Here is a 26,242-nt window from a genome sequence, read left to right on the forward strand (position 1 = left end):
CATGTAAAAGTGATATGAATCGTTCTAGAGTAAAAACTGCAGCATATGTAGTCACCAAACTTTATTACAGACACACTGTTTTATCACTTCTATTTTCTTACTTTCTCCTACACTAGTATAGAGCTATAACAACACTTACCATGTTTTGGGGCCACACTTGGCCTATTTTTAGTTTGGGCAGACATATCAACAATTCAACTACTTACATTCCTGTCAGAAATTATTTGACAGGATGACAGTCAGGCATTTCACTCTATAGTGTATGTTGCTAGAGTAATAAATTTTAAAACTTGGATAATTTAACCAAAATATCCTATTACCACAAACGTTTGGGCAAATTAAGTATGTTTGGCTAGATCAAATACAACGGTCTGATTTGTGTAGATGTAATAACTGAACAAAATAAGGCTGCAAACCCTGCTTATTTTTGTCTCCTCTCTGGATGCAATTTAAATACGCAGTACCATATGTAACAATTTACCTGAGCTTTCCTTAAATTAATACTACACAGGCACATCAGTGAGACCTTTGTGAGTACATCACAGTCAAGAATAATAAGGTCAGCAGAACTGGTCTGTTAACAATCAAGTGTTAACTTGCAGATGTTTCCTGGTTCCACTAGTTCAGCAATTATCCTTCTACAAGCTTCCTTTATTCTCTGCTTTTAATCTATGCTAAATGGACTAGAGTATGCTTTTGGTCAAACATTTCATTAGCATACTTCGATTTCTACTTAAAAGATTATTTTTCTCTGTGTGAAAAACTTATGCTAATTCTGTACCAGGTTGTGTGAATGTCTAGTTAGGTGATTTTAACATTGGCGAGATTTTACTGAGTTGTATTTTCTGTCTGCAAACTTTAAATTGCAAGCAATCAAGAGGCATTTGCTGTGATAGGCCTACAAAGCAGCATTCTGCTGTGGTACATCCGTGCCAATTTGAGAAGTCATTTGCCAAGTAATCATCAAATTATTTATCAGTTCTTCACCACTGACCCTAGGCATGAAGATTTCACTTCCCATAGACCAAAAAAATCAGAGTTGCTAGACGGCCTGTAATTATTAAATCCCACATGTATATGCCTCCATGGCCTACCTGTTGAGACATCCACGTAAAGCATTAAAATGCAGCAAATCTGCAGGAACTGCTTGTAGGTGTGATACAGTCCTGCCTTGTGCTGTGGCTTGCAGTGCTCCACAGTGCACTTCAGCAAGCAAACCAGGAGCTGTGACTGTAGCACAGGTAAGCGTCTGCATGCTGCCTTTAATTTAACTAGATAAAGTACCTGCAGCAGCAAAGATGCAGTAACCTCAACTAGTGCAAGAGGCAGACCAAGAACCCAAGAACTGAAACGCCTATCTGTATGGCAGCTGGACACATGGCTTTGTGGTGTTATCTGAGATCACTTGATAAATGGTACCATGCTGTGTGCACTCAAAACTGCAATCCTATGTCCTGTTTACAGTCAGACAGACATAGGAATAACGGCATTAATTGAGTATTTCACACACCGAAGGCCCAGGAAACTAGGACAGCATTTGCAAGTGTGGGTGAACAAAATTATCTGCCCCCTTAATTTATATCAAAGCATTTACATAAAAAAGACAATTATTCTTGGATTATTCCTTGTATTTTGTCTCTCCAGTTATTTCACGTCTCTAGAATTAGGCATTTATCCATCTTATAGATATGTGTCTACAAACACTGTGTCTTTGAAATTTGATAGCGGTCATGTATGAAGCAGTGCTAGGTCTATAATCAGTCTATTTCTGATTTATAAATTTCAGACTATTTTGACAAGAGAAAGGGCTGGAAAAATCCTTAATGAAAGCTGAGATTCTTCCATGGTTCTATATGCTGAGATGGTGAGGTGGAGTGATGCAACAAACCTCTGAGATGTAAAAGTGTTGCTTCTATCTGAACTAAATGAAACAAGATAAATGAACTGTCACTGTAAACAGATTAATTGAGTTGCTGCCTTGCAATATGGTATGCCATCCTGTTCAGGTGGCCAACAGATTTACAGATCCCTCAAATTTAGTAGAGAGCAAGAAGCAGAGCACATTCCTCATCCTGCAAGTCCAGGCTCTGTTGCCCTCCTTCCCCAGGGCACCATGGACATGGAGGGGCATATCTACCCAAGTGTGAACACCACGCAGGCTGGCTGACAACACTGTGCCCAGGCAAGTGATGTGGAGAGACAGTGCAAATGGCTCTCAAGGAGCTTCACAGCACTGCTCACCTCAGGGAGACTGTTCACCCCAGCTCTGCACAGCTCCTTATTTAATATCCCACTTACTGACTCACGTGAACACCTCTAATTTGGACAATGAATGCTTTATCAAACCAGCAGGTCAGCCTCTGAGCATGTATTTCTCTGAACTTACAGGGAGCATGCCGCAAATCATTATTGGCTTGCCACCACACTCTATTAAAAGTGCTTCCAAGAAACAATTTTTTATGTTCATCTCAGCTAAAGTAACTGCTCTGCAGCCTAAATCTTTCTCTATTTTATGGAGTCAATTGCTAATTACCATTTGTAATTTTGCCATTATTTCGTCTTCTCACAGTTAAGCTGAAATATTAAAACCTATACATGCATAGACTACCCACGAGCAGAGCTGCCGATTCCCTGGTAGTCTAAAAGGTCTGTTCCCAATTGTCACAACTATACACAGGGCTGCTGAGTTATCCAGGTTCTCTTGAAAGGTTTCAAGGAAAAAATAAATGAGCTTGAATTTAAATAAATCTTCACAAGAAGATTCAAAGTACGTATTTTCTATACAGTTTTAGGTTTCGCTTTTTAATTTCAGAATATCCTGGATAAACAGGAATTCCAGTTTATGCTCAGCTCATACACAGAGTATCTTCTCAGAAAGTCTTCCGGTCAAGACTTCAAGATTAAAATACTCTAAAGAAGGCTTCTGAATGTGCTTTTTTATCTGTCTAAAGCTGGGTAGTACCACTGAAATCATGCATCTGAGATGGTTTATGTATCAACGCAAGATACGGATGTCAGTCTTCACCATAAATGATAAAGAATCTTGGGGGATACAAAAAGTGGTATGACAGAAAAATCCCAGAACAAATTAAAATAGATGCTTTATATGTGACCCAGTCTATCTCCCTGAGTTACCCTGGTGTAATTCAGTAATCAGCATGGCAGTGGACAGTGGGCAAAAGCAGAATTTAAAAAAACTGACACTTCTGAACGAAAGCCTACTTCTTTGTTCCAACTAGGGCATTCATTTAACACCTGCTTCACGGGATTTGATTCTTTTCATAACCTTTTTTCTTGAATGAAAATAGGAGTTTCTCAAGTAAAGAATTCCTCCTGTGTTTCAGGGGCTGTTCTTGCTGGGACGTTGCTTGACCTTCTCAGCAAGGTTCAGCTCTCTCTTTGTATGGGAGCAACCTTTGTACTCCTAATGGACTAATATTATCTTTAAAAAAACATAAGGAGTTTCAAAATAATCTTTTTCATATTTTAAGCTTGGCAGACTATTCTGGCTCTATCTCCATTCAAGCTGAACATGAGGTCCCTGAAGAACACATCAAACAGTACAATAAAGCACAGCAGTAATTGCACAGCCCTGCAGTATCTTCCATAAACTCAGCAGGGAGTTTTCACTCTATAGGTTACTAAGAATTTTTATTTTGAGCCTCCATAAGTAAACTTGTATTATTAATGCAAAGAAAATAGACTATTCATTATTAGACCAGCTATTTTCTGTGCACATGTCCACATGTCCAGTTTGCAGCTATAATCCTTCAACTGATGCATATTCTTCACACTGAACACACTTGCATGGAACTACTGCAGGTTACATCAATATGTTTGCAATTGTCCTATTAGGTGCCTAAAAGTCTTCTTGCACATGCAAACCTCCTGGCTACAAATACAGGTTAGCTGGGCCTGTACAAGCATATGCTTTTAAAAATTACAGGGAAATGCACTATCTGCATATGATAGTTAATCTGTTAAATGTAAATCGGTCCATCAAACAAGCCACACTTCTGTTTCTCAAAAAACACGATACATTTGCAGGGAAATCATCAGATGGATAGAGATGATTTGTGGGATTGTATAGATTGTAAATCACATGCTGACACAGCTGATTAACAGGCCCTGCATATGATTTCAGTGGTAAAGCTGACCAGATGCAGGTAATATTCCCCAAAGATACACAAGCCTTTGTGAATGTGTTTAACTTGGTGGCATCACCAAAAGGGTGAAGGATGGGCCCAGAGGCACTTAAGCTTGCACAACACTGGTCATTTGCAATAATACAATTTATATCTGAGTTCAAAACAAGTTATACATTCATTAGAATAGGCCTTATTATATGGTGTGGTCTAACTGTGACTAATTTGGTTGTTATTTCTGTTCCTGACTCATTTACACACAGAATTCTGCAAATATGTTTGATAACTGTTGAACGGTTTATGCAAACATATTTCAGGCTATTGGGTATTCATGAACTGCTCATTTCAGCTACTCAAGTCTTTATAGTGTGTTACTGCCATTGCTACTGTTCCCAAAGCTGGGTGGAGGAGGACACTTTTAAGCCACAAGAACAACATGTAAATCAAAAGGTAAGTACTTTTTTTTTTTTTTAGTTCAAAATAGTTGCTTTTTTAAGACTATTTAGAAAATTGTATTTGCAATTTTCTTGCCCATTCCTGGTTTTCACCTTACAGTTACAAATCAAAAATCTCCTCTCTTCTTAGTGAAAAGTTATTATTTTATTCTAACTGAAGTAACCAGTTTTAGACATCTGGTATTCTGTAAAAGGCTTCACATTCACACCATCCCTCTGAGTAAATAAATTGCCATGTAACAGTAGTCTCTTAGAAACTGAGAGCTATTAGGTGACAGGACATTTCTTGTCATCCTGTACAACATTTTATTTTATAGCTATTCAATTTCTTGGGAGTCCTCAGCTGCATGATAAAGATCTGGAATATGTCACATCTGCTTGTATTAACAGCCAAGTGCAATGCTTGCTGCGACTTAAGAAATAGCACATAAATAGTAAGCTAATGTACTCAATCTTCTCTGAATAAACTCACTTACAGATCCGTGTGAATCTTCACTGCTACCCAATGAAGGTTTGAGGCATCAGGGCCACCATTAATATTGTAATCTCCATCACAGATACTAAATTATTCCATGTGATCACTGTACCAGTTTTGGCTGGGATAAAGTTAACTTTCTTCATGGGAACTTGTATGGGCTTATGTTTTGAATTTCTGATGAAAACGTTGATAACACAGGGATGTTTTAGCTATATGGCTAGGCAGTGCTTATGCAGCATCAGGGCCTTTTCTGCTTCTCACTCTGTCCCAGGCTGGGGTGCACAAGAAGTTGGGAGGGGACACAGCTGGGACAGATGACCCCAACTGACCACAGCAATATCCCATACCATAGTGCTCAATAATAAAAGCTGGAGGGAGAAGAAGGCAGGGGGATGCTCGGAGTTATGGTGTTTTGTCTTCCCAAGTAGCGCGCGATGGAGCCCTGCTTTCCTGGAGATGGCTGAACACCTGCCTGCCGATGGGAAGGAGTGAATGCGTTCCTTGTTTTGCTTCACTTTCACATTTACCTATTAACCTGTCTTTATCTCACTCCACGAGTTTTCTCACTGTTATTACCCTTCCAATTCTCTCCACACATCACACTGGGGGCAGTGTGGGAGTGAGCTGCTGGCCCGGGTTAAACCACAACAATCAACTATATGCTGTACCACTCCATTTTGCAAGCAATGACATAGATGATGAAGGGGGAAGGACTAGTTGTGAGTCTGATGATGAAATGAGACTACTTTGTTCAAAATATTTCAGATGGAATGAAATCATGACAACATCAAGTGCATATTAGTCTTGCATGTTTTCTCTGTAAACCACCCTGAATCTCTGGATCTGCTATTTAAATTATACCTGCACTAGGAGACTTGTAATCTCCTGATGCTACACAATTCTTCTGGTAGGTCAACCCCAAACAGATAATGAGGGGTCCTGAAGTCACTTCAGTGTTGCTTGATAGTATATAGAACCTGTAACTCTACGCTTACAGGAACTATATAAATGACCCTGTGCCGCAAGACTGCTTAAAATTTACAGGTTATATACTTTATAATCTGAATAACACAGAAAACCAGTAGAACCTCAAAGGAAAGCAGGGAAGGAATCCCTTGCAGAAACTTTTGAGAGACTGAAAAGTAACTGAGATAGTTGGAAGAGGATACAGAGAAGCATGTAGAGATATTGAGATGGTTAAAAGAGGTAGGCAAGCATGTGAAAGCAAGGCCTTATAACTAATTTAGAGAGCTCACTTCATAGATTAGAAACTCGTGAGCTGTTTCTTGTTATCACTATGTGTCAACAAATAACATTAGAATTTACAGGACTGGTTTTATCCCTACATCTCTCCAGTCCCTATAGAGGATGTCTCAACTACATTAATGACAGCACATTAACTTGCCTTCTTTGCCAGGATCTATGAGCTGTCCTGGAAAAAAGGACAAGTGACTGAGTAGGCTGAGAGCAGCAGGAACATACAGTGACTTCCCTCTCCAACAGATCACCCCAACCTGTAACTTCTGTGCACAAGAGCCACAGGGTGCCTTCCATGTTTGATCCTGTGTTCCCTGATGCTTCATACAATTTAGGAGTAATCGAGAAGACGCTGAAAGGAGGCAATTGTAAACTATGTGAACTTGAACCAGAATAGGTGAACTTTGACTTTCAAAAGACTCACCTATCTCTCCTTTTATGGCCACAGAACACACATGCAGATTCAGGAAATCACACAGAATCAGACCTAAAAACCACCTCTGATGCACAAAGTTTGATTTGGAGTGCAATTTTTGCACTTAAAAAAAAGGTAGTCCCTGAAGACCCCGTAGGTTCTTATATTACTGCAGGTAAAATCTGTGGCTACTTCAGCTTTTGGTGAGGTCTAGCTACTCAATGACAAGAAACTATCTGGGACCTCAAACTTAAGTTTTTGAGGTCCTTAATATAACTGCAATACTGACTATACTCTCACAAACTTTGGGACGAACAAGCTCTGTATGAAGCTCAGTGGTAATAAAGCAGTCTCCCTTTTAATACATTTCACATATCCATTACATGGGAGGAAGAAGACCTGGCTTATAACATACAAGTTAAAAGGTGACATTATAGTGTGCGTCTGCTATAAGCCACCTGACCAGGAAGAAAAAGTGGATGAGGCCCTCTACATACAGATGGGAGCAGCCTCACATTTGCAGACCCTGGTCTTCATGCGGAATCTCAACACTGATATCTGCTGGAAGGACAACACAGCAGGTCACAAGCAATCCAGGAGGTACCTAGAGTGCATTAATAACTTCCTCCTTCAAGTGACAGAGAAGCCAGTAAGGAGAGATGTTCTGCTGGACCTCACACTCAACAACAAGGAGGATTCATTGCGGATGTGAAGATCAAAGGCAGCCTTGGCTGCAGTGACCATGAGATGGTGGAGTTCAGGATCCTGAGGGCATGAAGGAGAGTGAAAAGCAAGATCACAACCCTGGACTTCAGGAGAGCAGACGTCAGCCTCTTCAAATATCTCCTCAGAAAAATCCCATGGGCTAAGGTCCTAGAAAGAAGGGGCGGGTAGGGGGTTGGTGGTGGTGGTCCAAGAAAGTTGGTTTAATATTCAAGGATTATGTCCTCTAATCTCAAAAGCAGACCATCCCAGTGAGTAGGAAGTCAGGCATAAATGCCAGGATGCCTGTGTGGATAAATAAGGAGCTCCTGGACAAATTCAAATACAAAAAGAAAGCACACAGAAGGTAGAATCAAGGACAGGTAATGTGGAAGGAGGACAGAAACACTGTCCAAGCATCCAGGGATGAAGTTAGGAAAGCTGAAGCCCAAACGGAATTTAATCTGGCAAGGAATGTCAAAATCAAAAAGAAGGGCTTCTGTAAGTACACAGGTGGCAAAAGGAAGAATAGGGCCCACTGCTGAGTGAGGCAGGAGACCTGTTGACACAGGACACGGAACAGGCTGAGGTACTGAATGTCTCCTTCATCTCAGTCTTCAATAGCAAGAACTGCCTTCAGGAATGCCAGGCCGCAGAGACCAGTGGGAAAGGCTGGAGCAAGGAAGACATAACCTTGGTGGAAAAGGATCAGGTCAGGCCAGACTTAAGCAAATTGAATATACATAAGTCCATAAGCCCTGATGGGATGCACCCACGAGGGAGCTGGCAGATGTCATTGTGTAGCCACTGTCAATAGTCTTCGATAAATCACAATGATTGAGAGAAGTGTCTGAAGACTGAAGGAAGGCAAATGTCACTCGTGTTCAAGAAGGGCAAGAAGGAGCACCCAAGGAACTAAAGGCCTGTCATACTCACCTCAATCCCTGGGAAGGTGATGGACCAGCTAGTCCTAGAAACCATCTCCAGGCACACGAAGGCCAAGTCAATTATCAGGAGTATTCACCAAGGGCAAGTCATGCTTGACCAACTAGAGAAACTTCTATGATGAAATGACTGGCCTGGTAGATGAGGGAAGAGTAGTGGACATTGTCAAGCTGGACTTCAATAAGGCCTTTGACACTGTCTCCTGTAAGATCCATCTAAGCTGTTGAAGCATGATCTGGATAAGGAGACAGTTAAGGTGACTGAATGGCCAGGCCCAGAGGGTTGTGATCAGTGACCTGAATTCTAGTTGGAGGTCAGTAACCAGTGGTGTACAACAGGGGTCAATACTGGGTCCAATCTTGTTTAACATCTTCATTAATGATCTGGATGATGGGACAGAGTGCACCCTCAGCAAGCTTGCTGATGACATCAAACTGGGAGGAGGGACTGATACTTCAGAGGGGCATGCTGCCATCCAGAGGGTCCTGGACAGGCTGGAGAAACAGGCCAACAAGAACCGCACACAGCTCAACAAGGGGAAGTGCAAAGTCCTGCAGCTGGGGAGGAACAACCCCCAGCCCCAGCACGTGCTGGGGGCTGCCCAGCTGGCAAGCAGCTGTGCAGAAAAGGACCTGGGCATCCTGGTGGACACCAAGTTGAACATGAGCCGGCAATGTGACCTTGTGGCTAAGAAGGTCAATAGTATTCCAGGTTGCATTAGGAGAAGTGTTGTCAGCAGGTCAGGGAAGTTGATCCTGCCCCTCTGCTCAGCACTGGTGAGGCCACACCTGGTCTACTGCATGCAGTTCTGGGCCCCGCATTTCAAGAGAGACAAGGACATACTGGAGAGAGTCTAATGCAGGGCGATTAATATCATAAAGGGACTGGAGTGTCCCTCCTATAATGAAAGATTGAGAGACCTGGGTCTGTTCAGCCTGGAGAAGGCAGATTTTACCTGTGAAGTAAAGCATGTAGGAGGTAGTTATTGATGCATTATGAACTGTGGTACTAACTGCTTGCATTCAAATACTTTACAGATCTAGCTCCTAGCCTCAGTACCTTATGCGCTCCCCATCCATAAAACATGGAAATGCTAATGTGTTTTCTCACTGTGCTGTTGCAGTTGTAACACAGTAATGGCCCAAAAAGAATAACTTAAATTAGTTATAACGGTGAAATGAAAATTTTTCCTGGAGTTCTCATTAACAGTTTTTTGGCTTCTCATTTGTAGAAATTAGGGCTCTTATCTGCAGGAATTTGGACTTTTCCCACAAATTCTTGAATGCCATGTCACAGAGTCCTTTCAACTTAAATGTTTTCTCATATTTTTACATTCAAATCCTATACTTACCATGCTTGCCACTCAATCTAGAAACTTACAACTATTATGATGCTAGTCTTCTTTTATCAGTATATAAAGAACTAAAATCTATATGAGAGTTATGTGTTTTGCAGACAAAATCTAAATTTCTGCAGGCTCATATTCCTGACAGTACTGCTTAGAGGTGCTCAGAAGTTAGTATATCACCTAATCTTTGTAATTCTAAAACAAATTTGAAATTAGAATTCTCTGAAATAAACTCTAAATGAAAGTGACTTGAATACCATAGGACTGAAATATAAACCAAATCATCTTATTTATGCTATTTCTTATCACTTATGGAAATGCTTCCAGCTGGTTTCAACTGCACCTACTGAAAACATGGCCAGTTGGAGTTTCAAATGTCTGCTCATTCAATACTCAATATTCAGAGTATAATGGAACAGCTTGTTGGCAACAAACAGTAGTATTTGAAGGCTGCTTAAAATGAAGGGAGGGAATAACAAAGAAAGTGGGACACATTTTTTTACGTTTGTATGAAAACATGTTATTAGTTTTTTTTTTAATTTATTTATTCATGAGTGTTTTCCGTTTTTTTTTTTTGTTTGTTTGTTTTTTTCCTTAAGGAAGCCCTTCTTAAGTGATTTGAGCAGAGAGCAAGTTTAGTTTGGTGAAAATCTGGGATGATCCCCACCCATACACACTAGTCCTGCAGCCATCAACCATCACAATATGCAGCTTAGAAAGCTATACTGAACCTTAGTTCCAGTCTTAAGAGAAGCTCTGACCAGGTGACGTATCTCATGCAGATCAGACAGTGATGTTGGCTTCAAGATTTCTCAAAGAAGCTTCTGTAATTAGAACCCACAGGTTGTGCCGTTTACACAGTTGCTGTGTGAATTTCCACCTTCGCTTTTCAATTCCTCCTTACATGTGGTTGGTCTTTCTCTTAAAGGACATCAGACAATAGGAGATCACCTCAGCCAAAGGGGATATATTTTATCTTGAAATACAGCAGTGTAAACAGTTTGTCAAGTGAGTACATGCTGATTATGGAGTTCTTGGTCTCTTATAGACCTCAGTTAGATTTGTGTCTCTGAGGGGCTATAGCAAACTCAGCTTCAGGCCAGAGGAATAAATTCAGGATGCTACATTTTAAGGCGTACGCTGTTCGTGTGTTATTCCAACAGCTGAACTGCCAGCATTGGAGAAAACACTGCGGGTTTTTATATTTTGGCCTCTTAATCTTTTTGTGCATGCAGTCAGTTTTCCCTTAATTCTTTGCTTGCCAGCATAGAATAAGCTCAATTTCTCTTCCCTAAAATGAGTAACTGCCACAACTGTGGTGATAGGACCACAGCATACACTTCTTGAAAACAACAACTTCCTAAACTGCACAGGGAGAAGACTTTCAGAGATGCCCAGTACAAGCCTCACAGATCATCCATCTATGCAGAAGCCCTGCTTTCCCCGCAGTAAATCTTCATCAAATGCACATCTCCAGATTCCTTTAACAGACTGTAAATAATGAAGGGTTTCTAAAAAGGAGGATTATGATCTCAGGATAGCCCAACATTTACCTCTGCACCTCCGCTCAGCCCTTTTGCAGGGTTGCGTCTTTGCTCCAGGCATTAAATATATCCTCACACAGCAATACATTTCATTCCTGTTCCCTGTTCTGTCTCTCTACATTTATGTGCACCGTAGATACACAAAGCTCCTCTAGGCTTCCTTAAAGCCATGGAGAAGACATATCACTGCAGACAGGAAGGGAGCAAAATGTGCATGGACAGGCTGGTGGAAAAAAGCGTGCAGCTCAGATAATTTCACAAAAGTTCCTGTTAAGTTATTCAAAGCTAAATTTATTGTGTGTCATTTCTTTCTTTTTACTGCATTAATCATCTAAGGGATATTATTTAGTTTCTCAGAACTACTTGTTCAACAACGCAAATGTATACAGTAGGTCGAGCTTCTTTGAACTGCATAATAATGAGCTGAGCTTTATATTTTCCTCTTTTTTTTTAACCAATCTTTGTGAAAAATAAGCTGTAAACACCAGAAATAGGTGTTAGCTAATTACCTACAAATTAAATGGAGTAAGGAAAAAAGAGATATAATACATACTCTCTGTTCTTAAAATGTTAACACAAGGTATGACTTAGGAAGAACAGAGTAATTCAATCTAAAAGGCGACATGTAAAAAATGTTGTTCTATGTCGAGTGATTTTTACACATCACCTGCACTACAATGGGATATCATACAATACATTGTAATGCAGATTACATGTTAAATAACTTTATGTATGCAGGACAGGCTTTTTTCAATTACAGAATGGGATTTTTTCCTTTTCTGAAGGATGTCCTGTCAATACAGACAAAAAACACTTTTTTGCTTTTCAAGGACTAAACCAGCATATTACAAAGCTATTTTTCAGTAAAGTTTCCACTTTGACTAACTAGTGCCTGGTTTCATAGATCCTAATACGAAAATCTATTGGTATCTCAGTGCAGAAAAAAAATGTATTTCAGTCGTCTCTTCCTTTGTAGGGCATTTATGTAAAAAGAACTTTCTTCTTCTTCTTCTTTAGACACTATGCATTTGATGGACTTAACTTTTAAATAAAAGCCATTTCTTTTGCAAAGTAGTGAGTCAGACTGTGAAAGCCCGTTCCCCCTTGTATATGAGAGAAAACTGGATATAAGCAGTGGAAAACTCAAAGCTTTACTGCCTTATTTCTTTATTGAAAATAAAATTGACCAAAATATTTTTTTTCATCTTTCAGAGGAAACATAACAGTGTGAACTGCACATGAATGAGATGATAACATGGATGACAAAAAATGAGGTAACCAGGAAAAATAATCTATACATATAATAGCTAGTACTGCCAATGGAGTGATAAAGAAGTCATCATTTCCCAATAATTACTAAGCAATGGCATGTGTAGTATGTGTGTGTATAAATGAATAACAGAAGAGAATGTGTGAGCTAGCTGACGTAAGTACATCTTTTTAATGGCGAGTATTGATGTGCAGTTGACTGTTTTCATGTAGAATTATATATGACACTATTCTTTTTCCTTTTTGAAAAATCTGAAAAAATTTGGAACATTACATCTTAATACAACGTGTTAATATAAGCTTTTTGAATCAAAAATTGACCTTAAATATACATACATATGTAAATATATTCCAAACATTTATAATCTGGAGAAAAAAGAATATTGTCATAGCATTTCAAATTGGAGCACTATGTCAGGCTCTCGCTTTCTCTGTGGAACAGGTATGTCTGCTAAACTTCATCACTCTCAGTCCAATAGAGTACTGACAATTACTGCAACACAGTATATATGTGTGTGTATATATATATATACACACAGTCTCATTATAAAGTCTATAGAGAAACAGGCATATGGAGGCAGGCAGAACTCAAATTGTAAAACCCGTAAGGCCACAAGGCAGCAAATGGAAATTTTCATTTTATAGCTACAAACATGCATATTTTTCTCCAAAAGTCAACAAAAGACTGATTTACTAATTCTGACTATCTCCAAGTGTGATATACAGTCCCCACCCGTCCTGTGGCACTGGCCCTCTCAATCGGGAAAGCTCAGCCAAAAGCAGCACTCCTTCAAGAAAACAGACCAAACATTTGCATGAGCCTTTTGATTAACACTTAATACCACCATCTCACTGCAACACAAAATGAAAAGCTCAGTCACTTGTATTCCCTGTATAGTTGGGAAAATATATAGTTTATAATATATAGATGTATATGTTATAGGGGTTGTGTATATATATTTGTATATATGTGTATACAATGTATGTGTGTGTATATATACACATACATATACATACATATATATATATATATATGCGCAAACATGAACTCAGCTGAGACTCTTTTAGATGCCTTTGTAGACCATTATAGTCTCCTTCAGACCCTAGCTCTAGGTATTCAACCCGACTTATCCAGGAGGGAAGCCTGTTACTTGTACATTTGCCCCACTCCTTTCTGCTCCACCAACATAAACTATTTGTTGTTCTCAAATTGTCTAACTGATTAGTACAATTAGCACAACTAATTCCAGCATATGTGTTGCTTGAAAACTGTTGCTGCATTTCCGATCCGAGAAAAAGTTCATGTGCCTGAACTTCTGTCTTATTTTGATCATCAACCAGTCTGCAAGAAAAATGCTGCTTCATAAACACTGATCTTAATTAAAGTACTGAGGAAGTATTAGTTAAGCATCACAAATCCTGTGAAGGAAGACGCCCACATACAAAAAAAAAGGAAACAGAAATGAGAATTCTCCAAAATAGTCTCTGTACATGATTCTCAAGTACAGCATGCCTCATTGACTGAGACACAGAGGGCCTAGTATTTCATAATACTTAATCGCCCTTAGGGGACAGTAACTATCAATTAAAGCCTATGAATATTAACCAGACGATCCTTCACAACATCACTGAGAAGCAAATCCAGCAAGTATTACCTCAGTTTTTATGGATGAGAAAGTTGAAACCAAAAGAAATACCTCAGCCAAAGGCACAGGCTGAATTGGGAATACACCAGGACCCAGGCTCCAGACAACCCAGCTCAGCATCCCATTCTCCTTTCTGCAGATCATGTTGCTTTATTGCAATGGCAGCTCCCAAATACTTCAGTTACAGTTGTTAGCACTTGGTAGACCTGTAACACAGGCAGGCACCTGGTGTCTTAATTTAGAAACCATGGAACAGAGGCCATCTGTTCTCTTCAATATTTTTAAAGCAAGTTGTCCAGACTTAGGCAGGAAATTCAAGGTAGAGGTGGATCTAGTTTCTTGGAAGGCATTCACCTGCCCAGACTATGAGACAATCTCCAGGCTCGTCTTGGTTCATATGCTGCCTAGCTTTCTCAAAACACAGCAAAAGGAGGCAGAGGTCTGCAGATGAGAGGTTTCATTTCATAAATAGCACATAAATATGTTTGCTCCATTGAAGAATCCCGTGTTCTTCCAAGATGATGCACATGCTACATAATGTTTGCAACACAATTGTTCCAGAATGACTGTAAATCTCACATAATTTTTAAGTCTTCACTTAAGCGTAGTAACAGTGTAACCTAAAGATACGTTGTTTTTCTTAAGCACTGAGTTATCAAGCACAGGTAAATTGCACAGTGAAAAGCAAACCAACCTCATATTTGCAATTGCAAGTGTAAAAGTTTATCACTGTACTTTGCTCCTTTGATGAATTTTTCTGAAGTGCTCTATGATATGCTTTTGCTTTTCTCTTGCTTCACAAAATGGATTTCCCCACAAAGAAATTACATGATTCAAACCTTTATATATATTACCTGCATGGAATTTAAGAGATCTGCTAAACACAGCAAAAATCAAATAATGAGTATATAATACAATCCTACATTTCAATTATGCTCAGGAACTGAGCATGAAGGTTGGAAGAGCAAATTAAAGGTAATAATTCAGCATAACATAATCCCCTATGCTGTCCCAGAAATGTTGTTTTATAAACATATTTCTTTTTGTATGCTAAGAACAATTCCAAATTTAATTTCTTATACATTATCTGAGAGGTTTTTTTCCTACTAATGCATACATCAGTTTTTCTTTAGACCTCTTTAGCCCTTCAAACAGTCATCTTTTGGCTCTGGAAGTTACGGTCCTAATTTGCCTGTCAGTTTCATAACTTTGACAATCAGACACTTCAGAAGTAAGACACAGAAGTGTTCTTTCAATTAACTTTTATTCACCAAAAGTGTAACTTAAAGGATTCAAAACAACTCCTAAACTTGGGTTGAATCTGACAAAACCAAAACAGAACAAGGAACTGAAGCATTCTGTTTCGGTAGTTTTGAACCAGCAAAAAAGCATTTTTCTTCTCCTTTTGTAACTGTATAAAATATTAATTAATGGATAAGAACAATTAAACCTGTAAATTAAAATAAAATATTCTCAGAATATTATTTTATTTTATTGAAGGTTTGTATAAACGTGTTTTCTCCCATTTCTCTTTGTTGGCTTTACTAGCAATCAGAAACAAATAGAACTGAGCAAATAATCTAATACTACTTTTTTAAGCCAGATGGTGAAGAAATATTTATTACAGAATCCCCTAAGAACTCACATCTCCCCATAGGTATGTATTCTCAGAATTAGCTGATATGTCTTGCCCAAAATTTTACTTGCTCTTAAATGAGAATGCATCAGCCAGGCAAAATGAAAAATTAACCTTTTTTATTTAACGAAAAGCACACTGACAGACATTTTATGTTTCTTGCAGTCTGTTCTAGCACACTACTTCAATCCAAAAGGATCATCTGTTTCTTATCTGACCTGTTCCCATAGGACAAAAGTAATAATTTCTAATGCTTTACTTCAAATTACAGTACTGTAGCGATCAGCATTCAAAAATCTGGAGGTACTAGTCAGCCACCAGACTTCTTAATCACACATCACTTGTTACCACTTCCAGAAAAAGCCAGACCACCCTCTCCCTGACCCTCACCCTGTTTTTACAGACACTTTTTCTCAGCAAGTTAGTCTTGCTCGATGCAGTGTTTAAAGGCCGTCAGTTTGAATGTAAAAACCTGAGCATTTGCTCGTTTGCCATCTTCCTTTGTCTTCTTCTAATTTCCTGTGCTCTTCAGAGCTCCCTTATGTGCATTTAAGAAAGGGAATTGAAGAAATGGGACTCTGCATCAAAAGCAAACACAGGCTCTTCCTCTTCTTCTCCCATCACTTCTCCTCCACTATTGAACTGCCATCTGTTTTTTTTAACTGTTTAAAAAAAGCCAACAGGAAACTTAAGACGATCAGCATTTTGGTATATGATTTGACCCACACTTGGTTATTTTTACACTGAGCTACTCTGAGCAAAGCTCAGGCCTCCTGCTGTGGGAGCATTGTAACACATAGTTCTGTCTCTGTGATAGTAATTATGTCTCCAAATTGGAACAGAGCAACAGTAGCTCATGGCACAGACACAAGCAGTGGCATATCCTCACAGTATCGCCTCCCATGTTCTCAATTATACAAATAAGCTCAGTTGTGTAATAAAATCACTGGTCCTCATAACAAAATATCCCAAAACGTATCAATTACACTGGGAACAACTCAGTTGCACGAACTGCTTAACCGCACTGCTAATATAAGGAAGGCTGCATTAAGCCAAGCTCTTGCTACTGTGCAAACAACTTGCATAACCATATTCTTATATTCTTCTTGCTTGCTATTTTTCCTACACTTTAAAAGAAGGCTGTGCTACAATAAGTCTGCCAAAAGTCTAAATTCAATAGTTTCAGACACAAATAGATGGATCTTTTATTAATGTCAACATGAATTAATCTCCACAAAGGTCAAAAAAAAAAAAAAGGTAAAGAAATATTTTTAAGTAGTATCATTCTTCTTAGTGCATTTCAGAATGACAATTATAAGACAGCATACTTCTAAAACATTATGGGATATATAATAAATATCATTTATTTATTATATAAATAATAAATAATAATAAATAATATTTATTTAGCATAATAAAGCATATATAAGCATATAAAGCATAATAAAGTTCTCCGCATTTCCATAGGAAAGACAGAGCATAGGCTGCAGCAATGCAAGCTCCTTACATGCTCTGCTTCCCCCAATGCACCAGATGCAAATTCAAAAGCAGTACACACAACTGAATTTCTGTGCCAGTTTAAACTTTGGCTTACTTTCAAAGATGACAAATTAATGCCAACATTTTACTCATGTGGAACCCACTCATTATGTCTTGCATAGAGACCACCAGTTAATTCAGCATTTAGACGTGTTTACGCCTACCCACCCATTATGTTGCTACATGTGAACAATCCTGAACTTTATGGAATAATGGATGATTTAACACTAGAATAAACTGAATCAAAACCACTCATGAATAAAAATCATGCCCATGCCTCACAGCTTGCCTGCTTCTTCTCATATTTCTCTTCCCCTCTTAGGAACATGAACTGTTCTACCCTATGCTCTCTTCCTGCTTGAAGTCTCTCAGTCCAGTACTTGCCTTTCCTCTGTAGTCTCTCCTCATGCTTTCCACCATCTATTTTGTAGCACCCTCAAAAATAGCTGTGGTATAAGCGTATAGAGTCTAAAAATAAGTGATGTCTCAACTGATTCTCTTACAATTTTTCTAGAGGGGAAAAACCCTCCACGAAATATTTAATTTTATTTAAATTTGAATTGGTGTTTCAATCAGTTTCTGATAAAGATAAATCACGTAATACTATTTTTTGAGCAACACAATATATTAAAGCAAAATGAAATTACAGAACGTTTAATTGACTCAGAACCTGTTTCTTTTTCATAGTAAAAGAAAAAGACATTTTTGTCTAAAAAGTTTTGCCCAAATCTAAGTCTATACAGACAACACCAGACGAAAGTACAAGCAAGATTTATGGAGATAAGGCATTCCCAACAGAGCACTATTACCTCTAAAAGCTGTTTTAAAGATGAAGAGCAGAAGAAGCTCTGTCACATAAAATATAATCTGAGTGGGGTCCTTCATCTAGCCTGCTTACCACACACAAAGAAACTGCACCGAAAAAAACCCACAGAAAATCCCAAACATATCCCAAACCAAAGTAAAACAAAACAAAACAACTTACTGTCTTCTTCAACATTTTGATGGCGTAAGGTTTCTGGGTCCCTTTCTGCCTGCATCTGTAGACAATGGATGTAGCCCCACTAAATTTAAAAAAAAAAAAAAAAAAAAAAAAAAATAGTTGTACATAGGCCTCTTCGAATACGTCAATAAACAGAGTTGCCCAGCTCAAACTACATTTTCTACTCCTCCCAGCTTGGGCAAAAATACCTCATTTTTCCACACAGATGTAACCAAAAAACAGTGTAAAAACTGCTCTCCAATGAACCAGTGAACTTCAGCCGTTATTCAGCCAACAGAACTTGCAAGAGTTTAAGATGCCTCTTGGTCACGCCTTTTCTGGTTCCTGACACATCCTGGAGGTTTTCTCAGGGTAGCAAGGAACATAATCTGGCCCCAAAGGTGTGATATGTGTCTTGTCTTTGTTACAGCAACCCGTTCAGAACATTCAGTTGCAATAGATTTTTTTACTAACTGTTGATGGCAACAATGGGAAGTGAGACAGAAGAGAAGAGACAATTATTGTGCTGCTCCCTGCCCAGTTGCCCAGACAAATTTGGCACCAGATGAAGCAAGCAGCATTTTTGATTAATTCAGTGGAAACCAGTGGGGCTTGTTCATAGCAAAACTGAACTGGACTTATATCTTCTAGTTGCATTCAAGGTGTACTCAAATGTGCTAAATCTGAGTACTCAGAACATAAAACTATGGTTCTGCTGGCTGGAAGGCACTTCCCTGAGTGGGAGGCTGGGCTAGACAGTCTCCAGAGGCAGGGTCAGCTGCCAAGGTTAGTTGCTGTGCTCTATTTGTTACTGTCAAGGAAGGGACCTGTAGTCTACGAATCAGCTAAAGAGAGGAAAACCTCTGGCAAAACCATAATGGTTACCAATTCAGATACATTTATATTTTACCATATTTACTTTTCAATGCTGCTGAGCAAGCCAGTGTCAGTCACCACCAAAATGGATGCACTGAACTGCTGTGTCAGCACTGACTTTAAGGCATTTTTGGAAGCCTCCTGTCCTCAGAAGATTTGTCACCCACTCTAAGACTCAGCACTTCTGAATAGCTGCAGATTTTTAAGCTAGAGTGTACTGCTGTTATCATACACAACTTCCCGAATAACATACACTGCAGAACTGCACACAGCCACTCTACAGTGAAAGGATTTCATATATACAACACAACAAATTGCACTGCAGATCTTTCTGAACCAGAAGAAAACTATCTCAGTATGTCTATAGGAGATGACCATGAGCTGCTGAATGATACAAGCAGCTTTCTTTTAAACAGTGGATTGGCATAGCCCTGTTTGACTATACAAATAAAGCTGTGATACAAGGTTTACTATTCTGGGTTCACTGCTGTATAAAACCGCCATGCATGCTCTGCACTTCTCCCTCATCAGCAAGGACACAGGTGCAAGATAATGCTCTGAGTAGGTACGTCCACGTTTTTATGAGTACACGAGTGAGCACAAGAACTGGCATTTGATTGAGAAGATTTATTTCAGAAAGACCTCTTCATAAGGAAAGGTCACCTACAGCAAGGGTTACGCACTCAATCATCTGAGGGGTTTTGTGTGCATGAAGCACACATAAAGTAATCCTCACTTAATCTCAAATGCTAAAATTATTTGTCTCTCAACAGTGTGTTGATAAATGTATGGGAGCCTCAATGACTCCCAGAATCATTACATGAATTTAATTAGAGATCCCCTCCTTGGCCAAGTCTCAAAAGCCTCTATTTAGCAAGAATAAGAAAAAAAAAAACCAAACAACCCACATTAAAAAACCCTCATATCTTTTAAGTACAAGAAAAAATGTTAAAAGATAAGATTCTAAGGATGTGCTGTGATAAGGTTTGCATCTCCAGTATTTCACTACAGCACTGTAATGGGGAAGTCATTGCATAAACTGTAAACCAATTCTTGTACCCAACTTTACATATTCAGAACGTAATATAAACATTAAACTTATTTGTCTACATATGCTCTTACTAAGTAGGCAGCAAAGCTTCTAGAAATTACTTTATTTGGTTGAGGGCACAATTAGATAAGCTGTGCAGCTGATGATCCAGATAAATAGATCACCAATCCTGTGCACATCTCCAGGTGTTTGCTGCTGCTGCGGCTGTGGAGGGCAGTCCTCCTCGGTAATGCTATTGTCAGTGTTTGCTTTACCAGTTTGTAACCCGGCTCTGCAAAGTCTTCCATGTGAATAAAAATATAGCCATCAGAACACCTCTGATGACTTAACAGAACTGGTTTAGTGATGACATGGACAGCTACACCAGCAGGGTTAGCATGGCACCACCTTTAACAATTTATTTGACTGTACCCACACCTGGAAAAGAGGTAGTATAATCCTCAAAAGAGGCATATGACAGCCTGGAGAGACAGGAATTTATGAAGGCATGTCCAGACGAGCAGTTTGCCATCAGGCCCATTAGTCACCATTCAAAACACACAGAGGGGCTGGTTTAGAAATTATTCCCTACTGTAAGGACTTGTGAGAGCACACCCCTGGCATCCTAATTTGGGAAAAAAAAATCATGACAAGATGTCACAAGTCTGGGGAATGCCTTCCGGGAGTTCTCTTTTGGTTTATGTGCCTATACCCAGCTCTGACATATGTGTTCCCACCAGCTGGGAAAGAGATCACCGAGCTAACAGCTACCACTGCCTTCCTCTTCCATGCTAGAAACCAGCACCAGGACTCAGGAACAAGATGGCAACCCGCTTACACCGGGACAAGATGGCAACCTGCTTACACCATGCCTCATGCAAAGCTTAGCAGACAACCATTACCAGTGCAACCTGACTCCTTGTCTTTTTAGTGATAACAGCATGTCTTTGCTTCCTCCCATTTAAAAAAAAAAAAAAAACAACAAATGGGGTGAGGGGGAAGCAGCCTATGGCCTTAAGGTAAATGTGCAAACAGAACTGTCTTGGCAAATAAGGGCCTTTTGCTGTGCTTATTTTGGCTTCCCGATGGAGCTCAGTGAGCTTTCTGCTGAATCAGCATGTACAGCTTCCCTGGGGCTGTATGACTTGAAAGGTCATCAATATAATTGGAGCGATCCAAACTTTCATGACGAAAGAGCAGTGGGAAGCTCCAGCTGGTAAAATCTCATGTGCAACTGAAACGCTCAGAGAGCTACTTCCAATCTCTTGCCCTTGTCTTAACTTTTTCAACATCAAATCTTGACTGCCATCAACTGGGCTCTCAAAACCTAGTCCGGAATTTGTATCAACCAAACATTTCATTGATACATTTGGTCAGAACACACAAATAAGCAGTAACCAAAAATTCTTGTGACAACATGCCACTTTCTACAGGCATGAAAGTTACGGCCAGATACGACAATCCACGAGTCTCTCAATGTCCCACTCTCTGCAGATAGTGCTCCAGTTCATCTGAATGATAAATACTAACAATGCTATGGAAAGAGATCACCTATACTCAACAGTCAAGGCACTTGCTTGATAAGCAGTAGGTACCAACGCTAGGGTGTATTTAATTCTACAGCATGAACAGTTTCAACAGAAGAAACTGAAGACCCTAAGCCCAAGCAGAAGAATTATCACTTGCAGTGTATGATTGTACAGGCAAGTGTATGTATTGACAGGCAACCCATTCCCAATTCAGACTAGGAAAACCAGAGATTAAGTCTCCCATATTCCAGATGAGTCCAACCACAAGATTACTCACTATACTGTGTTAGTATATTTAGACTTGATCCTGCCAGCTCTTCCCTCTTTGTAGTTGGTGAATCCAGACATACATAAATATCTAGCTATCTTCACATATATTCATACACTTATATGAAATATTTTATTATATATATTTATGTATGTAAGTGTGCACTTACTTCTGAAGAAAATTAGGCTTAAAGGAGCATCCAGTTGTTGCTTTTTGCATCTCTGCCTAGAACATGCTGCCTGAACTCAAAACATATTGTTTGAATTCGCCTGGAACAATACAAAAAAATGGCATATTCTTGGAATATATATTTCTCCAAGTTAGAGAATAGTAAAAATCAGAATTCCTACACTGTTGAAAACATTGTCATTTTATTTTACTGAGATACATGTTTATGTCTGGAAAGCTGCTTAGTGATTCTGTTAAAGATTTACTTTTAAAAGCCCACATATAACTGTGAACATGCTAAAGAACAAAAAAAATCCAAACGACTTTACTATGTATGCCACATGCTTTGCTACACAAATACATTTCTATATCTAGTTTTGAACTTACAAAAACCCTAAAAATAATGTATACATCTTAATTACTTGGTCATAATGGACAATAAAAACACTCACTTCCATGTAATGCTGCCTACAACAGGGACAATGACAACTCATGAGAAACCTCATGACAGCTGCTCATAATGCGCAACTCAGTATTAACACAGAACTAGATTTCCTACAGTATAAATACTTCAGCGATGTGATAAACTCACTCGGCCATTAGTCCAATGATTGCATGAAAAATGTAAAGTCTTAAAAGTACCACTTAATATGTGAAATTAGGCTAAAATTCAATGACTGATCTATGCATGTGTTGCTTTCTACACAAATTTGAAAAACATTTTTAAAATATTAAAAATGTATGTGTAAGACTTTTTGTCCCCCTAATATACAGTTTGTTGAGTGGATTATTTTCCTTATTATTATCCTCAGGTGTTATTGAATTCACAACTATTTTAGAAGGACACTATTTTAGAGATTGGGCAACAGCACCATAGTGCTCTGCCTGTGCTAAGGAGCCCAGACTGCAATGCTGAGAGATAAGGCATGGTCACACTTCAAGCACACGCAGTCAAAAATAGTGATGTCAGCACAGATGGAAGGGAGGCAGGGACACTCAGGAAGGGTGTTAAGGAAGTGGAAGTGATCAGCAGAATTTGCACATAAAGGAGTAAATGGAACTTGCAGGATCAGGCTGGACCCGTGGTGGAGACTGGCAAAGAGAGAAAAGCCAAGGCAAGAAAAGACACAGAATTTGATCCAGGTTGGAAAAAGCCTTTCCTCTCCAACACCCACAAAAAGCTTCTGCCTCTGAAATAGGAACAGGAACCCAAATGAAATGCAGCCAGACATTTATTTGATCACAGGTAGGTACGAAAGGCAAATTCCTAGAGCTGCACTTTTTATAATAAAATAAACAAACCATCACTGACAGTATTTTCACTGGAAGTAGGAAAATTGGTCCTTTCAAAAGTAGGTCAGCCTCTCCATACCATGCCCACTCATCCCAGGTTTTATACTGCATTTTGAATCAACTCAGTACAAATACAGTCCTCAATGTAATCTCCTGTAAATTTCATTTGGATTAAATTCCTTAAGTTCTGAACTGATTTTTGAAAAATAAATTAGTTTGTGCTTCATGCAGTCAAAGAATGATTACACAATCTAGTCTGTCCAAACTAATCAGGTGAAAGAATGAACAGCCACAAGAAAACTGTACCTAATACAGAGCCATGGAAATCTGTGCTGCCAAAATTGCAGTAACAGATTAAAGCCCGCTATTGATTTCTATAAAGAACACTGATTTTTTTGTACAGTTTACAGAGGTATAAAGTTAAAATACATTAATTGACACTTTCTTATATATACAGTAGGTCAAATGGATTTATAGGAATGAAATTACTGTTCCCAGGCTCCAAAATTAAAAGCCCTGTCTGTTTGAAGTTACAGACTGGATAAAACCAAAAAAATCATTTACAAAGCTACTGACATACATACAAATGAAAGTTACACTTTAAAAATGTATATTCCATGGCACTAATACTATTGCCTTCATTTTAAAAAGCACATACATGTAAACTTGGAAATTCTCACAGCTTGCATTTCATATGAAAGTGTATCAAATTCTACAGTGAACTCACCAGCAAGTCTTAAATAACTCAGATCTGATCTAAAAGCTTCTTCTAAACATCAGTATCTACGCATATAGGACTTGCAGGCAGTTGTGCGTAACTACAGCCATTCCTTCCCCCTCATTATTTCACAACTTCTAAACAGAATGGAAAATTTCACAAAATGAACATAATGTAGGGAGGAAAAATCCCTTGATCTCCCACGTTGTATAAGGAATAAAACTAAGCTTTAAAGAAGGCAAGGCTGGTGGAAAAAACATAGATGGTTCTGGAAAAGAAAGCCAATTCCACCGCATTCCAGATTTCTGTCTGGTTTGATTTTGACAAGAAAATACATCCATACCTTTTCAGATTTTGACTCTATGACTTTTAGCTGCTGTGTTGATTTTCTAACATTTGACGCAAAAGGACATTTTAGCAATTGATTCCTGTTCAGGCTGGCCTGCAAAGGCAATGCAAAAGACCAAGATATTTTCGGTAATTCAGTCTCCACTGCACTCAGCAGACAAACAAAAGGAGCCTTACATAAACACATTCACAACAAAAGACATACGCTGTTTTTAAATAAACGGTAAAAAAACTAGTGCTTGCCAATATTCTTGAACCTGTAACTTCCAGAGATAACAATTTGTAGAACTGTAATCCCTTAGATGTGGGCTAGGCTGGCTGGTGCAACACTAATTAAACTGCAGCAATCCAAGTCACCCCTGTTGTGGTGGCTGGACCAGTAGCAGCTAATTCCTGCTGAGACTGCAGCAGCGTATTTCTTACTGGCTTCCAGTGGGGCTTCTCCCTCAAGTATTGCAGGACATTTACAGAAAAAGAACTCTATCCCACAAGGAGTCTAACCACTTCGTTAAACCTGGCATTATTGCCTTTTAAAACTGTGGGCATTCATCCTCAATATCCATGTTAACTTCAGATTATTTCTCCCACCTCAAATACTATTTCTTAAGTCTGTGTTTAGCAGGTTGGTAAACATCAAGGACCAGAAACAGACCACCAACATTGCATATCTTAAAGCATTTTGGTTAATCTGGCTCCCCTGCCTTTCATTGAGCAGAAGAATACAAATGATCTAGACTTACTAAAAGAGCAAGAATCATTATCTCAGACCTTAATTTGAAAACATGGAAGCAAAATTCAAACTACATTGAATTTCAGAGGTTACTGCTTTACTGTGTGTACACTGCTGTCCTTGGTATAACTGAACTTTCAGAAAGTTGGCTCCTGAACAAAGCTTCAAGTATGACTGCTGAAATTCAGCTATGAGGTGAAGATCAGAGCACTTCATCCAGCACTATGGAAGAAAAGTGTATAAAAAATACATTCACTCTTTCTTCTTTTTCCTTTAGCCCTTTAAAAGATTGCGTTAGACCACACATAAGAACAACTGTATTTCTAGAACAGCAGCAGAGTTCTCAATAGGAAAACCAATTTCCTCCCTACCAAGTCTGAAAAAATCTTGCAGCTAAAAGTTGGCTGAAAGTGAACTTGTAACAGTGTCAGGTTTGATTTTTCAACATGAAGCTCCTGCATACTTTTGAGTATTTTACTTAGAACAGAATTTCCTTTGAAATTGCTTTTTTCAGGGACAGGAGAGTACTTACCTACTCACATTTAGGCAGTGCAATGAAATGGGGAGAGCAAAGAAAAGGAGGTAGAAGCATAGCCTGAGTGAACTCCTACTTCTTCCAGCAGGATGCAGATTTTTGTCCTTGGTACTGAACTTTGGAAACACTGAGGCAAATTTTCAAAAGCAAGTGCTTAGACTACCTGTGCAAGATGCAGATCCAAATCCTTGGACTGACAGTCTCAGACACATTCTCCTGGTCCCAGATGCCGTGTATGCACTTGCTGTCCATGTGACATGCTGTGCAGCTACCATCTCTCCCTAAGCAGCACACAGAGCCTGATCACTGAAACAGTTCAGTGAACATAGCTCCCCTGGAAATACACATGCCTTATTTTAAGCACCATTTAAACCCTTATCTCATAA

At 39.0% G+C, this 26,242-nt stretch overlaps 1 protein-coding gene across 1 annotated transcript in view; it reads right to left on the bottom strand.

Annotated features, from left to right (window-relative positions):
* Positions 1 to 26,242, bottom strand: part of CAMK4 (calcium/calmodulin dependent protein kinase IV) — a 177,197-nt gene that overhangs the window by 81,736 nt on the left and 69,219 nt on the right. Inside the window, exon 2 of the mRNA XM_086479497.1 lies at positions 18,365 to 18,443. Coding sequence (XP_086335623.1) covers positions 18,365 to 18,443 — 79 coding nt within the window. The remainder of the gene's footprint in view (positions 1 to 18,364; positions 18,444 to 26,242) is intronic.

The sequence above is a fragment of the Leptosomus discolor genome, chromosome Z (genome assembly GCF_034619465.1).
Source record: "Leptosomus discolor isolate bLepDis1 chromosome Z, bLepDis1.hap2, whole genome shotgun sequence".
In the NCBI taxonomy this organism is placed as follows: domain Eukaryota; kingdom Metazoa; phylum Chordata; class Aves; order Leptosomiformes; family Leptosomidae; genus Leptosomus; species Leptosomus discolor.